General features: G+C 56.4%; 2 protein-coding genes across 2 annotated transcripts; one reads left to right on the top strand and one right to left on the bottom strand.

The window, feature by feature from the left end:
- Nucleotides 1-316: 316 nt before the first annotated feature.
- On the bottom strand, nucleotides 317-4,051 carry Mrpl46 (mitochondrial ribosomal protein L46). The gene is made up of 4 exons (XM_090321565.1): nucleotides 3,795-4,051; nucleotides 3,299-3,482; nucleotides 2,307-2,480; nucleotides 317-1,043 (listed from the first exon to the last, which is right to left on the bottom strand). The coding sequence occupies exons 1-4, from the start codon at nucleotides 4,020-4,022 to the stop codon at nucleotides 793-795; spliced, it is 837 nt and encodes a 278-aa protein (XP_090177691.1). The 5' UTR covers nucleotides 4,023-4,051; the 3' UTR covers nucleotides 317-792.
- Nucleotides 4,052-4,413: 362 nt separating this feature from the next.
- Mrps11 (mitochondrial ribosomal protein S11) lies at nucleotides 4,414-7,419 on the top strand. Its single transcript, XM_090321802.1, has 5 exons — nucleotides 4,414-4,641; nucleotides 5,077-5,175; nucleotides 6,278-6,407; nucleotides 6,746-6,811; nucleotides 7,076-7,419. The coding sequence occupies exons 1-5, from the start codon at nucleotides 4,427-4,429 to the stop codon at nucleotides 7,181-7,183; spliced, it is 618 nt and encodes a 205-aa protein (XP_090177928.1). The 5' UTR covers nucleotides 4,414-4,426; the 3' UTR covers nucleotides 7,184-7,419.
- The last annotated feature ends 9,416 nt before the right edge of the window (nucleotides 7,420-16,835 follow it).

Here is a 16,835-nt window from a genome sequence, read left to right on the forward strand (position 1 = left end):
CTCACTCCTGTGTGTGAGCCACTTTCCAAGAAGGTCTAGGTCCCTGCAGACCAGAGTTTCCTAACAACTACAGAGGCGGCCAGGCTGAGGCCCCCTACCTGGAGGAAGAGGTCTTTACAGCTTCCTCCTTCCTCTCTTTCCCCGTCGGCAACAAAGTAAGCACCTCTGTGCAGTTTTCAGCAGTTTACCAAGACAATCCACCTTGTCCCTGATCACTGCTGTCGTATTTCAGGGAAGTACCTCACAGGTGCTCACACCAGGCAGGCGACCCTGACACCCCCTCTCACACGCCCAAGAAAGTAACGCAGAAGCCACCGAGGGGACAGGCTATACTGGTTTATTTTAAAACAGGTAAGCATGATTCATTCCTTTGTAAATATAAAATCCTTTTTAAAGGAGAGATGAAGAGGGAGAAGGGAGAGGGGGGATAGGAGGAAAGAGAGGCATGATTTCCTAGGGTAAAGCATCAAGTAGAAAGGACTGGGGAAACAAAGTGGAGAATGGCTAAGAGAAACCCCACTGAAGAAGGTTCTCCCAGGCCGGAGCTCAGAACTTCCCAGGTCAACTCTTTCCTCCTAGGCCGGTGAGCCAGCCGACTGGCTTCAGAGAAAGGCAGTGAACAGTGAGAGAAGTGGAGAGGAGGGGCCCTCTTCACAGGGAGACATCCTCAGAGGACCAGACCCGAGACCAACACATAGACACACACCTTTTAATTTTCAGAGCTTCGGTTCTATGAGAGCTCGAGGCCCTGGCCGCGGTCTATCTGAGCAACACCACGCTCGGCTCCACCCATCAGAGGTCCAGGAGGAATCTCCTAACCTGGGCCAGGTACTGTGGCTTCAGGTAGTCGCCCAGCTCCTCTTTACTGACCCACACGTGATGACCCTCCTTCCCCGCCTGGGAAAAGTCTCCGCTGACCAGCAGGGCTTTGAAGAAGAAGATTTTGGCCCCCAGGTTGCTCTCTGTCCGCACTGCCTGGGGGAACTTGAATTTGTAGTGACCGCAAGGGGCATTTCCTAGAAATTTGGCTTCCATGTTGTTTTCTGATGGGGAAGAAAAAAAAAACAATTGGAAGATAAGAATCCACCCATCTGCGTACTTCTGACTCTTCAAATCACGAGGGCCTCTGGGAAGCTGTGGTGGAACCCGTCCCTGGAAGCCCCGGGCCCAGGGAGAGTAAAGAGCCCATCACCACCACCACCACCACCACCACCCCCAGCACCAAGCCACTGCTTTCCAAGTGGGAGTCAGCACGATCTGACCTGTCAGGAAGGACTAAGATGCCTGTTGTCTATGGAGCAAAGGAATGTGAGACAGGCAGAGCGCAAAGCAGACCACCAGGCATGATTCCTACGGTCTGGCCTGAGACAGTTTATTTTCAAGTGTTTTATAATAGCAAATTCAAGTAAAAAGCTCATTGCAAACATGAGCAAAAGGTCTCAACAGGCAGCTCACGGAAGTAAGAAGTTCCACAGGCATATGAAAGGAAGGCAGTTTCAGGCAGGCAGCCCTACAATTCCAGCTACTCAAGAGTCAGAGCAAGAGGATGAGTTTGAGGCAAACAAGGGAAAAGAGAGCTAAGGAAAACATTTCAAAAACGAAATACAAACAAAATGGGTGGGAAGGGAGTCCAATTGATAAAGAGTACTTGCACCAGGACCTGGATTCAACCCCCAGTAACACACACACATAAATAGTCTACCTCATCAAGAGGAAAATACTTATGCAAGACAGTTTTTATTGAATGGAGTTTAAAAAAAAAAAAAGATTATTTGTGAAACTGAGGCTAGTAGGCACTCGTAGAAACATCGATGGTTTTAAACTTCATGGTGGGAGGACAAGTGGGAGGAGTTTATCAACCACTTAGCATCCTCTGACCCACTGACTCCACCCTGGAGACCCCAGCTTGCAGCAGCACTGTGAAGCAGTGGGAGAGGCAAGCATGCTGCCTTTTCTTACACATCTGCTGCCTGTCTATTTTCTATTTTCTTTCGTGTGTACTCCATGGGAATGCCGGGGGGGGGGAGCCCCCCTTCTCACTTCCACAGGGGACACGAGGGGTGAAGGACAGAAGTTTCGCATGAGGGAGGCTGAGCACCTGGATGCAACGACCTTGAGATGAAGCCAAGGTGCCAACATCTCTGACGGCTGAGCCGGAGAGCCAGAGAGGCCCAAAGCCTGCACCAGGCACCGTAGATATCTCCACTTTTTACACACATTACTGTCCATTAAGCTTCCAACTCTCTACCCTCACTGAGCCTGCAGTCCTCTGGCTGAGGCCTGAGGTAGATCTTCCTGGAACTCACCTGACAGTGTGGCCAGCGCTCGCTCAGCTGTCTCTCGGAGGGTCTCTCCAGGCTGCCACTCAACGTGGGGCAACAACCAAACATCCTGGTCCCCAAGCTTCATTCTGACTAACAGGATGAGGTTCCTATCTAGCTTCCGGTGCAAGGACGTTCGGTCATTTTTTTTATCGGCATCTATAAAGAAGAAGCAGTCAGAGGAGGCAGAAGGTGGTGGCCTGGGAGAACAAAGAAGCTGAGTTTTGAAGTCTGTCCATTAAAGGAAAGCCAGTCCTTACCCTCCTCAACCCTGTAGCCAAATCACAACCCCAACCCATCTCTGTCACTCCTGCCTTCCTTTAGGGTAGAGTCTCAAACTGAAAGAAGAAACCAAGAGCGGAACTCCTCCTGGTATGCAAAACAGTCAAAACACTGAGAATGAAGCCACAGACAAACAAATCAGAACACAAGGGAGTTAGAGCATTTGCCTAGCAAAGTAAAGTACCTGGGTTAGATCCCTAGCAACACAAGGGGGAGGGGAGAGGAGGAAGAGAGGGAGGGAGAGACTAAAACAAGACTGCCTGGTTGGATCTTACAAAATTACTGATCTAAAATCTAATTTTGTTTCTGTTTCTGCAGTTTTCTGAACTTAGTGACCACTTTAATTGATCTTCTATAAAACATAGAAGAACTAGAATGAAAAGTTAATGTCTCCCATTTGAACTGCAGAGGTGTTAAAAGCAGGCGACACTCGCAAAGTTTAAATGACAGAAAAAGGCTACTGAAACACCATTGCCTCACTCTCAAAACTAACACGGTCTTTTTAAAAATATGTACTAGGGTGGATGTGAGGAATAAGGAAAGAAAATTCTTTCCCTGAAAGTTATTTCCTTGTTAGTACTTAGTTGTTATTTAAAACACAAGGCAGAGGCTCAACGACTGTCCTTCTATTGGGAGTCGGTATATCCCACTTTCCCTTCCTTTTCGGTCTTTAAAAAACAAAAAAATTCACAGACCTGTCTCTCGAGCTCCGAGTTTGAACTGGAGGAATTTCTGTTCCCACGCATCTTCCAGATCTTGACTAAGCAGTATGTCGTCGTCGTCGTCGTCGTCCAGGTCAGCCTTCTTCCTGGCCAGTCGCTGGGCTTCGTCCAGGGCTCGAAGCTCGTGGTCGGAATACAGGCTTCTCTCCACCTCAATCTGAGGAGAGGAAAGGGGAGGAACAGACGGAGCTACGACGCCCCGGCCAGGCGCAGAGGCCTGGCTCGGGGGTGGGATGACAGCCAGCCCACCTCGGAGGGCGACGGGGGCCGGGGCCGAGACCGAGGCCGGGGCCGGGGCGGAGGGCGGAGGGCGGCGGGGGCCGGGGCCGGGGCCGGGGCCGAGGGCGGTCGTCACCGCAGCACAACCCGGACCCACGAGAACACAAGAAGGGTCCAGGGCCCACGCCACCGCGTTCCCCCCCGCCCCACTCACCGGCCCCGGCTCCCCGCCCCGGCCACGCAGCCCTACCTGCTGGAGAAGGGCCGCCATCTCTTCCTGCAGGGGGGTCAGAGCTTTGGAGATCCGCGGGGGCCGCTGCAGGCACAGGCCGCCCAGCAGGCGCCATGGAGACGCGCTGCCGGAGGGCACGGCCTCGAGGGCCAGGCCGCGCGCGCCCGGGACCCCGGCCCGGGACCCCTGGAGGCGCCGCCAGCCCCTCAGCGTCCCCAGCAGAGTCCGCCTCACGGGCGCCGCCATCTTGCCTTCCCAGGACGCACCGCGGCGCCGCGCGGCGGCCTCAGCCAATCGCTGGCTCCCATGGGGCAACGCGGGCGGGCGAGGCACCGGATCCGGAAGTCGTGGAGCGAACCATGTCGGTGCGTGTGGGGGGGGGTGAAGCGCTCGCGTTCCGGCGACGAGGAGGGGAGCGGGGTCCAGGTGAGCGCGCCACGTCCCGCCGGGTTTATCCAAGCAAACGGGCCGCCAGGAAGCGCTCCGCGAGCCTTATCCACGGCGGCTGGGTGCCGAGGCCGCCCCGGGGCCTCCCCCGCGCGCGCTGGTGGTACGGCCGCGCCCCGCCGCCCCGCCCCGCCCCGCGCCATCGCCCCGCCCCCCGCCCCGCCCCGCCCCGCCCCGCGCCGCCGGGGCCGCTCCGTCCCGCCATGCAGGCCGCGAGGACCGCGGGGAGCTGGCTGCTCCGCGCGTGGGCCCGCTCGGGCCGGCCCCGCGCCCCGGGAGCCCCCCGTGCGCTCCCTCTCTGCAGGGCGGCGGCCGGGGCCGCGGCCCGCGCCACGCACAGCGGCGCCCCGGAGCCGCAGGCCGCGGAGGCCCCGCAGCCGCTCGAGCCGCAGGCCGCCCCGCCCCGCGGCGGCTTCAGGTGAGGGGCCGCGGGGGCCGCGGGCGGGGCGGGAGAAGGAGGTCCTGGCGCCGCCCCGCCGTGGCGGAGGAGGCTGGGGCCGAGGCCCCGGTGGAGGTCAGACGGGGCAGGAGGAGGCCGGGAAGCGTGCGTGGGGCCCGCGTGGATGAGGCGGGGAGACGTAACGGAGCGGGGCGAGCTCGTGCACGGTGCCCAGGGTGCATCTGCGGGACTGCCGCGGCCAAACTCATGCTCTCGTGGATCGCGATTCAGAAAAATAGACCGCCGGCCCTGTAGGCTGGTTTGGTTTGGGAAGGGAAGGTGGCTCTGGAGCAGGAGGGCGAGGGCTGTCTTTATTTCCCATTCTGGGTCTGTAGGTACTGTCTGGTTTTAACCAGGTATATATTTTTCCCATTTAATTTTTAAAAATTAATAAAACCTTTCTTCTCATTATAGCATTTACCCTCCAGTTCCAGGACAGGAAAGTTCTCTGCGGTGGGCAGGGAAGAAGTTTGAAGAGATCCCGATTGCACACATTAAGGCATCTTACAACAAGTAAGAGGAAAAGGAAGCACGCAGGCAGTTCCCCGGGGTCTCCCTGCTTCTACCCTTTGGGGGGTGGAGACTGGAGTAGGGGCCGATGGTCCCACTGAATGCTGGGAAATGGATTGACGATATACAAATAAGAAGAAAGGGATAATCTACAATTAAGTGGTTCATTAACAAAGGCAGGTATGCCTTCAGTGCTTTTTTTTCTCCCCATTTGGTCGTACTAGGGACATAGGACTTGCTAAGCAGGTGTTCTACCGCTTGAGTCAGGCTTCCATCCCCAGTGCTTACCTAGGGCCCGCTGTCCTCAGGAGATCCCTGTAGATGGAGAGTGTGTAGGACAGAGCCCTGCTTGGGTGTCAGGATCAGGGATGCACAGCCATGCGTTGACCACAGAAGTACCGCTGTCTGTGGCAGCCCATCACTCAGTGAGAGAAAGCACCAAAGTGACCCATCACTGACTGTCACGTGCAGAACACAGAACACACATTTATACAGGAGCAAGTTTATAGAGTTGGTGATTGAAGGCTGGGTGATGGGTCCCTAGGAGTTCACATACTGGGTTTTGTTGTTGTTGTTTTCATCTGTTTGGGTTTGGAGAGTTACCTGATGAGCCAAGCTCACGTGATAGCTCCTATCAGTAATCCCAGCTGCTTGGGAGATGGACCTTAGGAGGCTTGAAGTTCAAGGACAGTCTGGAAAGAAGTTAGCAGGACCCCCATCTCAACACCCCCCCCCCCAAAAAAAGCCAGTATAGTGATCGAGAATTGTAATCCAAATTACACAGGTAAAGGTAGGAGAGTTATAGGCTAGAGCCTAACCCAGGCACAAATGGCAAGCCTTATCTGAAAAATAAAGTTGAAAGGGACTGGGGGCACAGCTCCTTTTGTCGAGGGCCTACTTCACAAGGCGAGGCTCTGAATTCAAACTGAGGTGAGAGATCTGATGTTTGGGGGAGCGGGGTGCACCTGGAGCCCAGTGAGTCTTTTCCTCTGGGAGATTTGGCTGCCCTGGGATTGGGGGGCTCTCTTAGGTCCAGTTCTCAGGCTCAGGGCCAATTCTGGCCCTTCCTGCAGGAGTCACACTCAGGCCTCTTCCCTCTCCTCAGCACACAGATCCAGGTCCTCTCTGCTGCCTACGTGCCCCTGGCCCACACCTCCTGTGGCACAGAGGGCTTCCGGAATGCCAAGAAGGGCACCGGCATTGCTGCGCAGACCGCGGGCATAGCCGCCGCCGCGGTGAGTGCATCATCCAGCGGGGCATCTCCAGGGCTAACTCCAGGTTGCCTTCCCTAGGCAACCCACTCAGAAGCCATGGGGTCCTGACCAGCCCTTCCTTCTGAGAAGCCCGCCTCTGTGGGTGGCTGGCAGAACCGCCTGGCTGGGAAACCAGCACAGTGTGTCATAGTCTCCACTAGGTGGCGGTGTGGCCAGTGCTAAGTCCTGTGGCTGCATCACCTGTCTTCCCTCTGCCCTGACCATTCTCTACCTCCTCCTCCCCGACAGAGTAGTGAGAGGTGGGGGCGGGGGCAGCCGTCTTTTCCGGGGCATCAGCCACATGTGCTGCTTCTTCACAGAAAGCCGTGTTGAAGGGGGTGACCCACGTCCGAGTTGTGGTGAAAGGCCTGGGGCCCGGGCGCTGGGTAAGTGCTTGCTGCCCTCAGGGCAAGGTTGCCCTGACACGAGTTTCTGTGGACCTGCACAGGTTCAAGTCCAGCAGGAGTGACTTAGTTCCTGAGGGGGCTATGTAGTGTGGGTGTAGGGTGGGGGGGGGTGTCCCTGAGAGCAGAGCAGGCCCCGAGTTCTGGGTGTCTGGCAGCCTCCCCACCCCCCGCTCCCCGTCCCTGCCTGTGGACACGGGCTCATCACTTCTGGGACCTGACCATTCTCCTGTCTGCCTCTTCCAGTCTGCCATCAAGGGTCTGACCATGGGGGGCCTGGAAGTGATCTCAATCACAGATAACACTCCCACCCCGCACAACGGCTGCCGGCCCAGGAAGGCGCGGAGGCTGTGACGGAAGGAAACCTGTGCCCGGCCCAGCCGCAGGTCTGACTGCCAGTGGACCTGGAGAAGCCACGCCACAGCTGTCTAGGAGAGGGCCCGCCAGAGCCCCTCAGACCCTCCACAGGGCACTGCCAGCCTGAGAGACTTGTGCCCACATGCGAGGCTAAGCCTCAGACATGAGGGGAGCTTGGGGCTGCTGCAGCCCCGCCGCCAGCTCTGTGTCTGAGAATAAAAGACTGCACCGCCTGTAGTAACCTGGACCTCTGTTCCCAGGGTTCCCAGCAGCCCAGGTCCTGAAGGGTGTGCGTGGACGTGCAGGCTGGCCTGAGTGGGACTCCCCCGAGCTTCTCCAGTACACAGGCTGCCATTGCAGCCTCAGCAAGGCCTGGAGCATGACTCGTCATTGGCCAGGCCTCACACACATTTCACAGGTTGGGGCACACTTGGACTTGGCCCCCAAGTCTGGTACAGATGGTGTTCTGCGGGTGGGCAGCTCCCTGCTGAAGGGGCCTTCGTGATCTACATACACCTCAAGGCCCCATGGCCCCAGCAGGCTGGGGTAGGCCAAAAAGTGCCGCACGTGGGCCTGGCTTGGGTCCTGGCGTCCTGGACACAGCACAGAAGCTGGGGCTGAGGGCTGTGGATAGCTCCCTGGAGAGACCCCAGAGTGAGCATCGCAGAGGTGAAATGGAGCACTCCGCCCGGCCCCCACACAGACAGGCCACGCACGGTGTTAGAAGGGAAGATGTCTCCTGCTCCTCCTCTGCCCTAAGCCACTGTGCAGCCCTGAGATGAAGGAAGCCCCGTGCCTGTGCTGGAGGCCTGCAGGGAAGAGGGGCATGTCGCAGAACCCTTGGGAAAGATGGGGGGCTCGGTGGAAGCCTAAGGTACCAGACAAGCCACAGGAACCTGGAACTTGGAAAAGACATTTTCTGTGTAGGGGAAGGTGAGAGCTAGCAGTTCCTATATCCATTCTAGAAGCGAAGAATGCTAGACAAATACAAGAATTGCAGCTTAATTTTGTTCCACTTCAGTTGGGGCCCAAGCAAGAAACCACACGCAGTTGGTGAGGTGTGGGAAAAGTCTGCTGGGGGTTCTCCAGAGGAGAGGGGTAGAGGCGCCGGGGACCTGCAGAGCCAGAAGCAGCCATGACCTGGGCCTGAGGGCAGAAGTGTTCTCAGCATCTGGAGGAGCTGTGGTGTGGGGCTGGAGGAGAGGGAGCGGCGCCCAGCGATTTCCCTGGCTGCAGCTGGCAGCAGGAAGGCTCAAGTGAGGCCTCAAGTACACTGCCCACACCCAAAGACAGGAGAGCTTCTGAGAGGTCCTTGGGGACAGGGCCCCATGGCCCAGGAAGCACAGACCCCTTCAGACAGGACTGTGAGGAGTCCTGCAGAGGGTAAGGGAGCACTGGTGAGCCCCTGGCAAGGCGAAGCTGCTTACCAAAGGGAAAGGATGTGGAGTGCCAGAACGCAGGAAATGGAGATTAGGCTGTGATCCCGGTCTGTGCACACAACAGGGAACCTGTGAGAGGATGGGGGCGGGGGGCTATGAAGCTGGAGAGAAGTCAGTCTCCACAAGGTGACAGGCGTCCAGGCCTCCAGGGGAGACCCGAGCGTGGGACCCGAGTCCCAGCTGTGAGCTGGGAACAGCCTCCAACGAGAGCTGTGTGGACACAGCAGGAACAAAATGTCCCTGGAATCCAAGTACCAGAAAGCTCCCTGTTCCAACGTTTCTGACAACTGCTCTGAAACAAGAGTGCTGCTCTCCTGGGGCACTCAAGGGAAGCGCCAAGGGCTGGGGCCTCTTCTGAGCCAACTGTGGCTTCCTAAGTCCCTTAGAGAGAAGCAGGGTGGCCCACTAAACCGCCCTACCGTGGGGCACACGGTCCCCGGCGGGGCTCTGAAGGTGTGGCTGGCACAACCCAGGAACTGAAGGTTCGATGTTGGCTTGAATCAACTTAAATGTGCACACAGAGCCGGTGCAGTGCCCCACTGAACAGCCTAGCGCTGGGCCTGCCCTCCTGCGGCCGCACAGGGCGGGTGGGCACTGGACCACAATGCCCACAGAACACTCGTGTGGGCAGTCAGCCCCGAAACGAGCCAAGAGGGCTGCAGAGGGCAGAATGCGTGTGCAGGTGGCTAGGCGAGCCGGGCATTGAGCCTCTGGAGAGAGTCCCCTGGCTCCCTTGCCAACCAAGCTGCTTGCTAGGAGGCTCCTCACCTTTAAAAGTGGATAGCACAGACGTAGTGTTTTGCTTACTTAATCGAGCCAATAAAATAGCAGAAATGAGATGGAGATTTCAAAACAATGGACACTGCCGACAGACCTTATAAAAGTACCTGCAGACGTGTACAGGGGTGTGTGTATATCCGTGAGTTGAGTGTGTGCTCTCGTGAGCTGGGTGTGTGTATCTGTGAGTTGAATGTGCACTCCTATTGGGGCACATGTACCCCCGCTCTTACCCCTGACCCCACGGCTGGTCCCGTCACTTTCTCCAGTGACTAATCTGGTTTCTTCAAGGCGCCTTGTGCATTTTGCTGGAAAAGCCAGCCTAAGCCGTGGGTGTGACGCGGGCTGGCCGGAGGCCGCAGCCTGGCCTCTGTTTCCATGGAAGTGGGGGAGGTGGGGGGGGAGGGACAGCCTAACCGCTGGGATTAGCCTAATCCCCCTGAACTGAACAGAAATGTCAACTGAGGGGCACTGCGGTGTCACACCTGTTGTCTAGACTGGGCTGGAGCTTACACTGGCCCCATCCAGACCCCAGCGTACCCTCGGGACGAGGGAGGAGGGAGCGAGGCCAGGGGAGGAAGGCTGGCTCAAGGTGGGAGAGCCCCAGGACGCTGCAAGGCCAGGTGGAATGGCCTGGAAATCCAGCCCTCCTCCCTGGGCTGGGCTGGGCTGGGGTGGCACTGCCCGGCTGCCCACTCCTTCCAGCAGGGGAGGGGAGAGCCGGGGCTGAACGAACCCCCTTCTCGCTGTGGAAGTGTCGGGGATCTTGTTGGCCCACAGCCGTCCTCCAGGGTGGCCCCCGCTCCTCCTCCCGGGCCTGCCAGGGAACCTCGTGGGACAGGCTGGTGGCCGGGGCTGTGGCGGTCATGATTAGCATTAATCTCGGGCATTTCCTGTGGTTTTAATTAGAAAATGGACAAAAGCCACCTTCCCCCTTCCTGTGTCCTTTAGTCCACGCAACTGGAGATGAAGCCAGATTGTTAAAAAAGAAAAAGAATGCAGCCAAAAGTGAAATATAATTTAAAAGCTAAATGACTCAAGAGCGTCCCTCAAGAGCTTTTCTTTCCTTGGCCGCCTGGAACACCGATCCGGCTGTAACCAGGCCTAGCGTGGTGAGGGGAAGGCTGGAGGCGCGCAGCCCAGAGGAGTGGGGCAGAGGCTGGGGAGGAAAACCCACCAGGACTGGGAGGGGCACGGCGTGGTGGGAGCTGGGTCCTGGGATGGAGGCAGGGAGGTCAGAGGAGCCCCAGCAGGAGGGCCACGTCCCAGAGGCTCAGCAGGCACAGATCCCCATCCTGGCCAAAGCGGGGGTCCTCGCGGGGGGGGGGCTGGGGTGTTGTAGGGACACGGGTTGCCTCTGTTCACCTCCCATCTGGGCCAGGACGAGGAGCAGGCAAAAGCACATTTTATTTTTTTAATCCTGTTGGGACTGGGATAATTGGGACATTAACGGAAATGCATTTCTCACTTATTTTCTGTCTGATTGGAAAGTGCTCCGCGGTCGTTTGGAGCCCTCACACCTCCTATAATCAGAGCCCATTTTGCTCAGGCAGAGGCGGAAAACTGGGTCACCACGGGACTCCAGACAGCAAGGAGGGCAGCCTGGCCCCTCCCCGCCAGCGGTGGGGGGTGGGGGTGGGGAGGGAGGCCAGCAGGTGCAGGGTGAGAGGAGGACCCCGGGGAGGACTCCTCTCTAGACCCCTGCAGCCCCCGGCCTGGTTCAGTTTTGGATGGTGATTCCGTGCATTTGGTGATTTGGTGCAGTCAAGTATACATCTTCAGAAAGGTTGGGGAGGCGCAGAGTTCAAAGGAAAAAGGGCGAAGACGAGCAGCAGTGGAGCTCACTGGACGGTGGAGACGGGAGGGGGCTGGGGAGAGCAGGGGGAAGGGAGCAATGCACTCACTACCTGACTCATGTAACTGGGGGGGGGGGGGGGCTGCACCATTTGGGGAATGGCTCTGTCACCTCCAGCTTCCATGGTGATGGGGATTAGCAGGCAGCAAGCACCCAGAACCCCGGGGCACTGGATGGGCCAGCGGGCGGAGCCCACCCAGCTGCTCCAAGCCAACGGTCCCCGAGAACACCTAATCCCGCTGCCTCCAGACAGGGGCCACCCTCCAGCCGCCGCAGCTGGTGGGGCCGGATTCCACGGTGCCCGCCTGCCACCCACTCTCGGGGCCAGAGGCACGCGGGGATCCCGAGGACACCTTATCCTCGCCGTATCTCACCGCTCCCACCTGGCTGGGATCTGCGGGCCAGGTGGGGATGTTCCAGCCTCCCCATGTGACTGGCCTCCGGGGTGCCATGTGAGCCTCAGACCTACCACCTGCCACCCTCAAGCCCCTCGTCGGCCACATGCCCCAATCCCCGAGTTAAAATCCTGGCTCCTGCTCTGTGGCCTCCAGCAAGTTACTGAGACAGTGCGACTTTGAACTGAAATAAGTGTCCTACTCCATTAGCACAGGCAGCACGAGGGCCAGAAAGCCACCTCTGTACTTTCTGGGGGAGACATAGACTGCTCTGTGTCCCCTTCCCACGCCTGGCCTCCTGTTGTTGCACTGCTCACATGAAATGCACACACTTAGACAGTGTCTGCAGGCTGAGACAGGCCGGCCGGGCCCACCCCGCGGGGTGGCTTCTATTTTCACTTCATCAATGAGAAGCAGCTGGAAGAGAAGCCAGAAGCAGGGGCGCCATCTCTCATGGTCTCTCCAGAAATGGAAAAAGCGAGCCTTTTTTAGCCTTGGGTAGAGAAGCTCGAACCTCTCAGACCCTTTCTTGCATCTCCCTGAGCCAGTCAGAGGCTGGGGGTTCTCTAGGGAGGGCCCAGCCAGGAGAGGGCCCGGCGGGTGGCCGACCCAGGCCCGTTGGGCAGTCTCGCAGAACCCCAGCATCTGAGCTCCCGGTCGTTCACGGCCTCCCTGCCTCCAGCCCCGCGGTGGTCCTGATCTTAAGTGTCTCCCCATGGCCTGGTGCGGTCCCCAGCCGATGGTGGCAGAAGCATTAGGAGGAGGCAGGCCCCTTGTCCTCTCTGCTTCTGGGTCACCATGAGGTGAGCAGCTCTGCCTGGCCACATGGCGTGCTCCCTCCACCTCCCTCCTCCCCATGTACAATGGGGGACTCCTCCTCAGTGCTCCTTCTGCCTGGGCCTCTCCAGCCCGGGTCACTGCCGGCCGCCCAGAACCCCCGCTCTTCCTGAGCAGCGCCTGAAGCTCTGTGGTGACAGCCACGGCCAGCACCAAGACCACCTCCTGGTGGGCAGCCATGGCCCCCACTGCCCAGCAGAGGGACGGAGCAGGGTGTTCAGGACTTCCAACCTCCATTCTTGCCCCTTTCTTTTTTTTTTTTTTTTTTTGCCAGTCCTTGGCTTGAGCTCAGGGCCTGAGCACTGTCCTTGGACTTTCTCAAGGCTAGAGCTCTACCTCTTGAGCCTCAGCACCACTTCTGGCTTTTTTCTATGTATGTGGTACCGAGGAATCGAACCCGGGTCTTCATGCATGCTAGGCAAGCACTTTAACCACTAGGCCAAACTCCTGGCCCATTCTTGCCCCTTTCTTGCCGCAGCCTCTTCTGGGACCTCCCTGCGTCTACCTGCGGCGGGACCTGCCCTACAAACCCTCTGTTGTTGGAGAACCCCTCTTTCGTTATGCGTCACTCATCCCTCACCAGAGCCCTAATAAATGGCATTTCTTTTTTACTTTCAAAAAATACTTTCATAATTACTCACATGTATGAATCGTACACATTCGCGGGTTTCACTGCAACGTTCCCAGTAGCTGCCATAACGAGGGGGCCGAGCTCCTTCTCCCCAGAGCTTGGGCACCCCCCCAATCCAGGGGGACCTTTCTAGGCCCCGCTGCTGCTCTGTCACAGCTGCTGACATTCTGTCGGTTCTAATTGAGAACTTGATGGTTAGGGCTTGCACCAAACCACCAGGGGGCTATTGGAGGGTCAAGGCCCAGCGTGTGGCTGGAGAGTGACCAGAGGCCCCCACCCCCACCCAGGCAATGACAGCACTCCAAGGGGAGGAATCAGGAGAGATCAGATGGGCATGTTGCTAGGGGGCGACGGGAAATAAGTCATGTCCTTGGGAAGGCATGTTCCCGGCCGCTGAAAAATGCTACAGCCACGTAGGGAGGTGTGGAATGAGCAGGACGAATGGCTGGGAGAGCAGCTGGGCCACAACCCAGCTCAGGGGACAGGACACACACACACACACACACACACACACACACACACACACACACACACGCCTAGCCCGAGTTCAAACCCCAGTACTGCTGAAAACAAAAACAAAAGACCCTTCCGCTCAGTGCCCTGGAAAATCTCACATCCCTTCACGCTCTCCAGAGGCTGTGTCCCCACTGTCCATCACTGGGGCCTGGCAGAAGCTTGAAGCTCAAACTCAGAAACTCGCAGAATAAAAATGGAGGCTTGTTTCTTCTCCCTCCCCATAACACCGGGTTATCTTTTCAAAGACATCTTGACAAACCCACCGTCTCAATCTGCCCCCTGACTTAAGTCCGTGTTAAGACTCACATAAGTAGTGTTTTGTCTTACCTACAACGTCATAAAAAGGGGTGACAGACCTCAGGAGGACAATCTAGAGGTGGTTTAGTTTGACAACCACTACCCACCCTGGAAGACAGAGTTCAAACCTCATGATGCCCCCCTCATCAAAGAAAAAAAAAAATCGCTGAGGCCTGGAGGACCAACCTGAGGCTGAAAGTTCAGCTGTCTCGATTCAGCGTCTTCTCAGTCCTCACCTCTTTCTTTCCCTTAGTAGAACCAGGGGCCCCTCTCCACGCTTTCCATAATGAATTAAAGCTAAGAGGCTGTCTCCTCATTAAGTCTAGGAGAGAGACAAGAGAGCCCAGGTTCTAGGAAGTAGAAGGGCTGGTTGGGGATGGATGGGCTGCAGGACTTCCAACCCTGGGGGGTCTACCCTGCTCTCTACCCCCACTCCTGGACTTTGGGGTGGGGGGTGGCAGAGGACACTTCCTAGCAGGGATGGAACTCAGTGTGTCGTGGACTGGAGCTGGGTGGCATGGGCTCCCGCTGGCCTGCTTTAAGACCTAGTGCCACCCCAGCGTCAGTAAGGAGAGAAGCAGGGCAGCTGAGCCTTCCTGACACTCGCAATCATCCTCTGGCTGCCGTACAGCCAAGCCTGTGTTTCCCGGCCAGGACCCTCACACCCCCCTCGGAGCCCTTCCTGGGACCCGGAGGCGCGGTGAGGAGCACGCAGCCCGCCGCCGTTCCCTGCCTGGTTTGATCTCTGTTTCATCTTCGTCTGTGTTGAACCACGAGTTGCCAGGAGTTAATCAACCCCAGCGCAGAGCCGGCGGGGAGTTTCTGACAGGTCGATTCCCACCTTAATGACTCATCCTGCGCGTTGTATGGCGTGGTCCCTTCGTGGCGCTGCCCTCCGCATCCCATTAAGACCTCTTCCAGTCCTGCTGCGCTAGCTCCAGCTCTTATTCAGCCCCCTTGGTGGGTGATGGGCATGTTTGTCACTGAAATGTCATTTACTAGCACTTGAGGCTTCTTCACAGAAGAAAACCTGTCGCTTGAACTTCACGTGTGGTGGCTGGCTCCTGTAATTCTGGCTGCTTGGGACAGAGATGGGGAGGGTCAGGGCTGGAGGCCAGCACAAGCAAAAAGTCCCTGAGACTGCATCCCAACCAATAAAGCTGGTGGTGCTCATACAAACCTGTCCCCCAGGCTTCAAGAGAGGCATAAACAGGATTTACAACCAGGCCGCCTGGGCATTTAACACCAGACCCAAGAGTAACTAAAGCAAAAATGTCTGGGGGCCTGGCTCAAAAGGCAGAGCCACCTGTCTAGCAAGTACAAGGGCATGAGTTCAAACCCCAGTACTTTCCACAAACAGAAAACTATGGTCTTATTACCAGTGCACCGATGGCAAATGTGTTCTTTAGAAACACATGTGCCTTTGAGTACAAAATAGTCTTCCATTATGACATAGAATGATAGCATCATTTTAGTCAAGGTGTCTTTGAAGTGCTTGCATCGGTGGGTGCCGGTGGCTAGGCTGACATCTGAAGCTCATGGCTCTAAGCCACCTTATGTCGGGAAGCCCAGAGGACTCTTATCTCCAACTAACCACCGAAAAGCATTAGCCTTGAGAAAAAAAGCTAGGCCCTGAGTTCAAGCCCAATGATCAGCGCGCACATGCACACACACACACACACACAGGCTTAGTAAGAAGGCAGCTGACATCTACTGAATTCTTACCATATTAAAAGATGTACTACTCAGTATTTAATACTCCCTCAGTGAAATATAGAAAAACCATCTCCATTCTACTGTGGATGACTGGAGACTCAACTATCATTCTCAAACCCAGGACCTGTAGGTGACAGCTGGGTCTTACACCAGGCCACCCCTGCAAGCTAGAGATATTCCCATGATGCACTGGGAGCCCTGGTGATGATGTGGCATCAGCCACGAATCCCTCCACCTCCTGCAAGGGTGATCAAATGTTGTCTGATGGAGAAGCCCTTTCATTTTTTTTTCCTGTTAAACAACAAAGAGTTACAGCTATAAAGGGTATGTATACTGGGCAAATTAATGCCGTACACAAAATTGCTCCCAGAACATCAAAATCACTTAATATGCTCAATTGGTTTCAGAGCATGCATGGCAGAGAACTGTTATGCTGATTACCAATAATTATAAGCTGCTCATTAAGAAGCATCCCTGAGGGCCTCTGCAGAGAAACACTTCATTGTTGACTTTCAGTTACTGTGTGTGCTCAAAAATAATGAAGCTGCCATCCTTTTAAAAATTATCTAATTTAGGCTTTTCGCTCGTTTATATTGTGCTTCTCTGCTAGGCTCCACATGAAAGAGGCTCTGGGGTCCTGAAATGCAACCCCCCCCCTCCATGAGTCCACAGTGGCTTTGCTCTGGCGTGGACATGCCAAGCTCTACCCATAGGGGTGGGGATGAAGAGGGGGTTCAGGGGAGAATTTTGATGGGCAAAACAAGAGTCTCTGAAGTATGCCCCTGTATTTCTCAGTGGAAGAATTTGTTTCTCCAAAGAATCTTGAGAATTCTTCAGACATTTGTAGAGAGAAGATACTAGAGTTTACTGAGTACTACCTTAAATCCTCTAGGAACGACGCTAATATAAACAAATACACCGGGATTGAAAAGTTAATATCAGGGACGTACTAGTGGGCCTAGAGCTTTATCTCCGGTTTTAGTTAAATCCTCTTAGCTGCGGGAAACACTCAGACCACAGCTCCTAGGACTAGCAGAGGGCCGGGAACCTTACCAGAATCCCTTCTGGACGGTGACAGGCATGGGACAGAGGCATGGAACAAGCATGGGTGTGAGCCGAGGCACTGAAGGGGAGGGCACTTCCCCCCGCCCCCGATGGTTTCTATTTCCCCAGGAAAAAGGTGGTG

This window comes from Megascapheus bottae, chromosome 30 (genome assembly GCF_031878675.1).
Source record: "Megascapheus bottae isolate mThoBot1 chromosome 30, mThoBot2.hap1, whole genome shotgun sequence".
In the NCBI taxonomy this organism is placed as follows: Eukaryota; Metazoa; Chordata; class Mammalia; order Rodentia; family Geomyidae; genus Megascapheus; species Megascapheus bottae.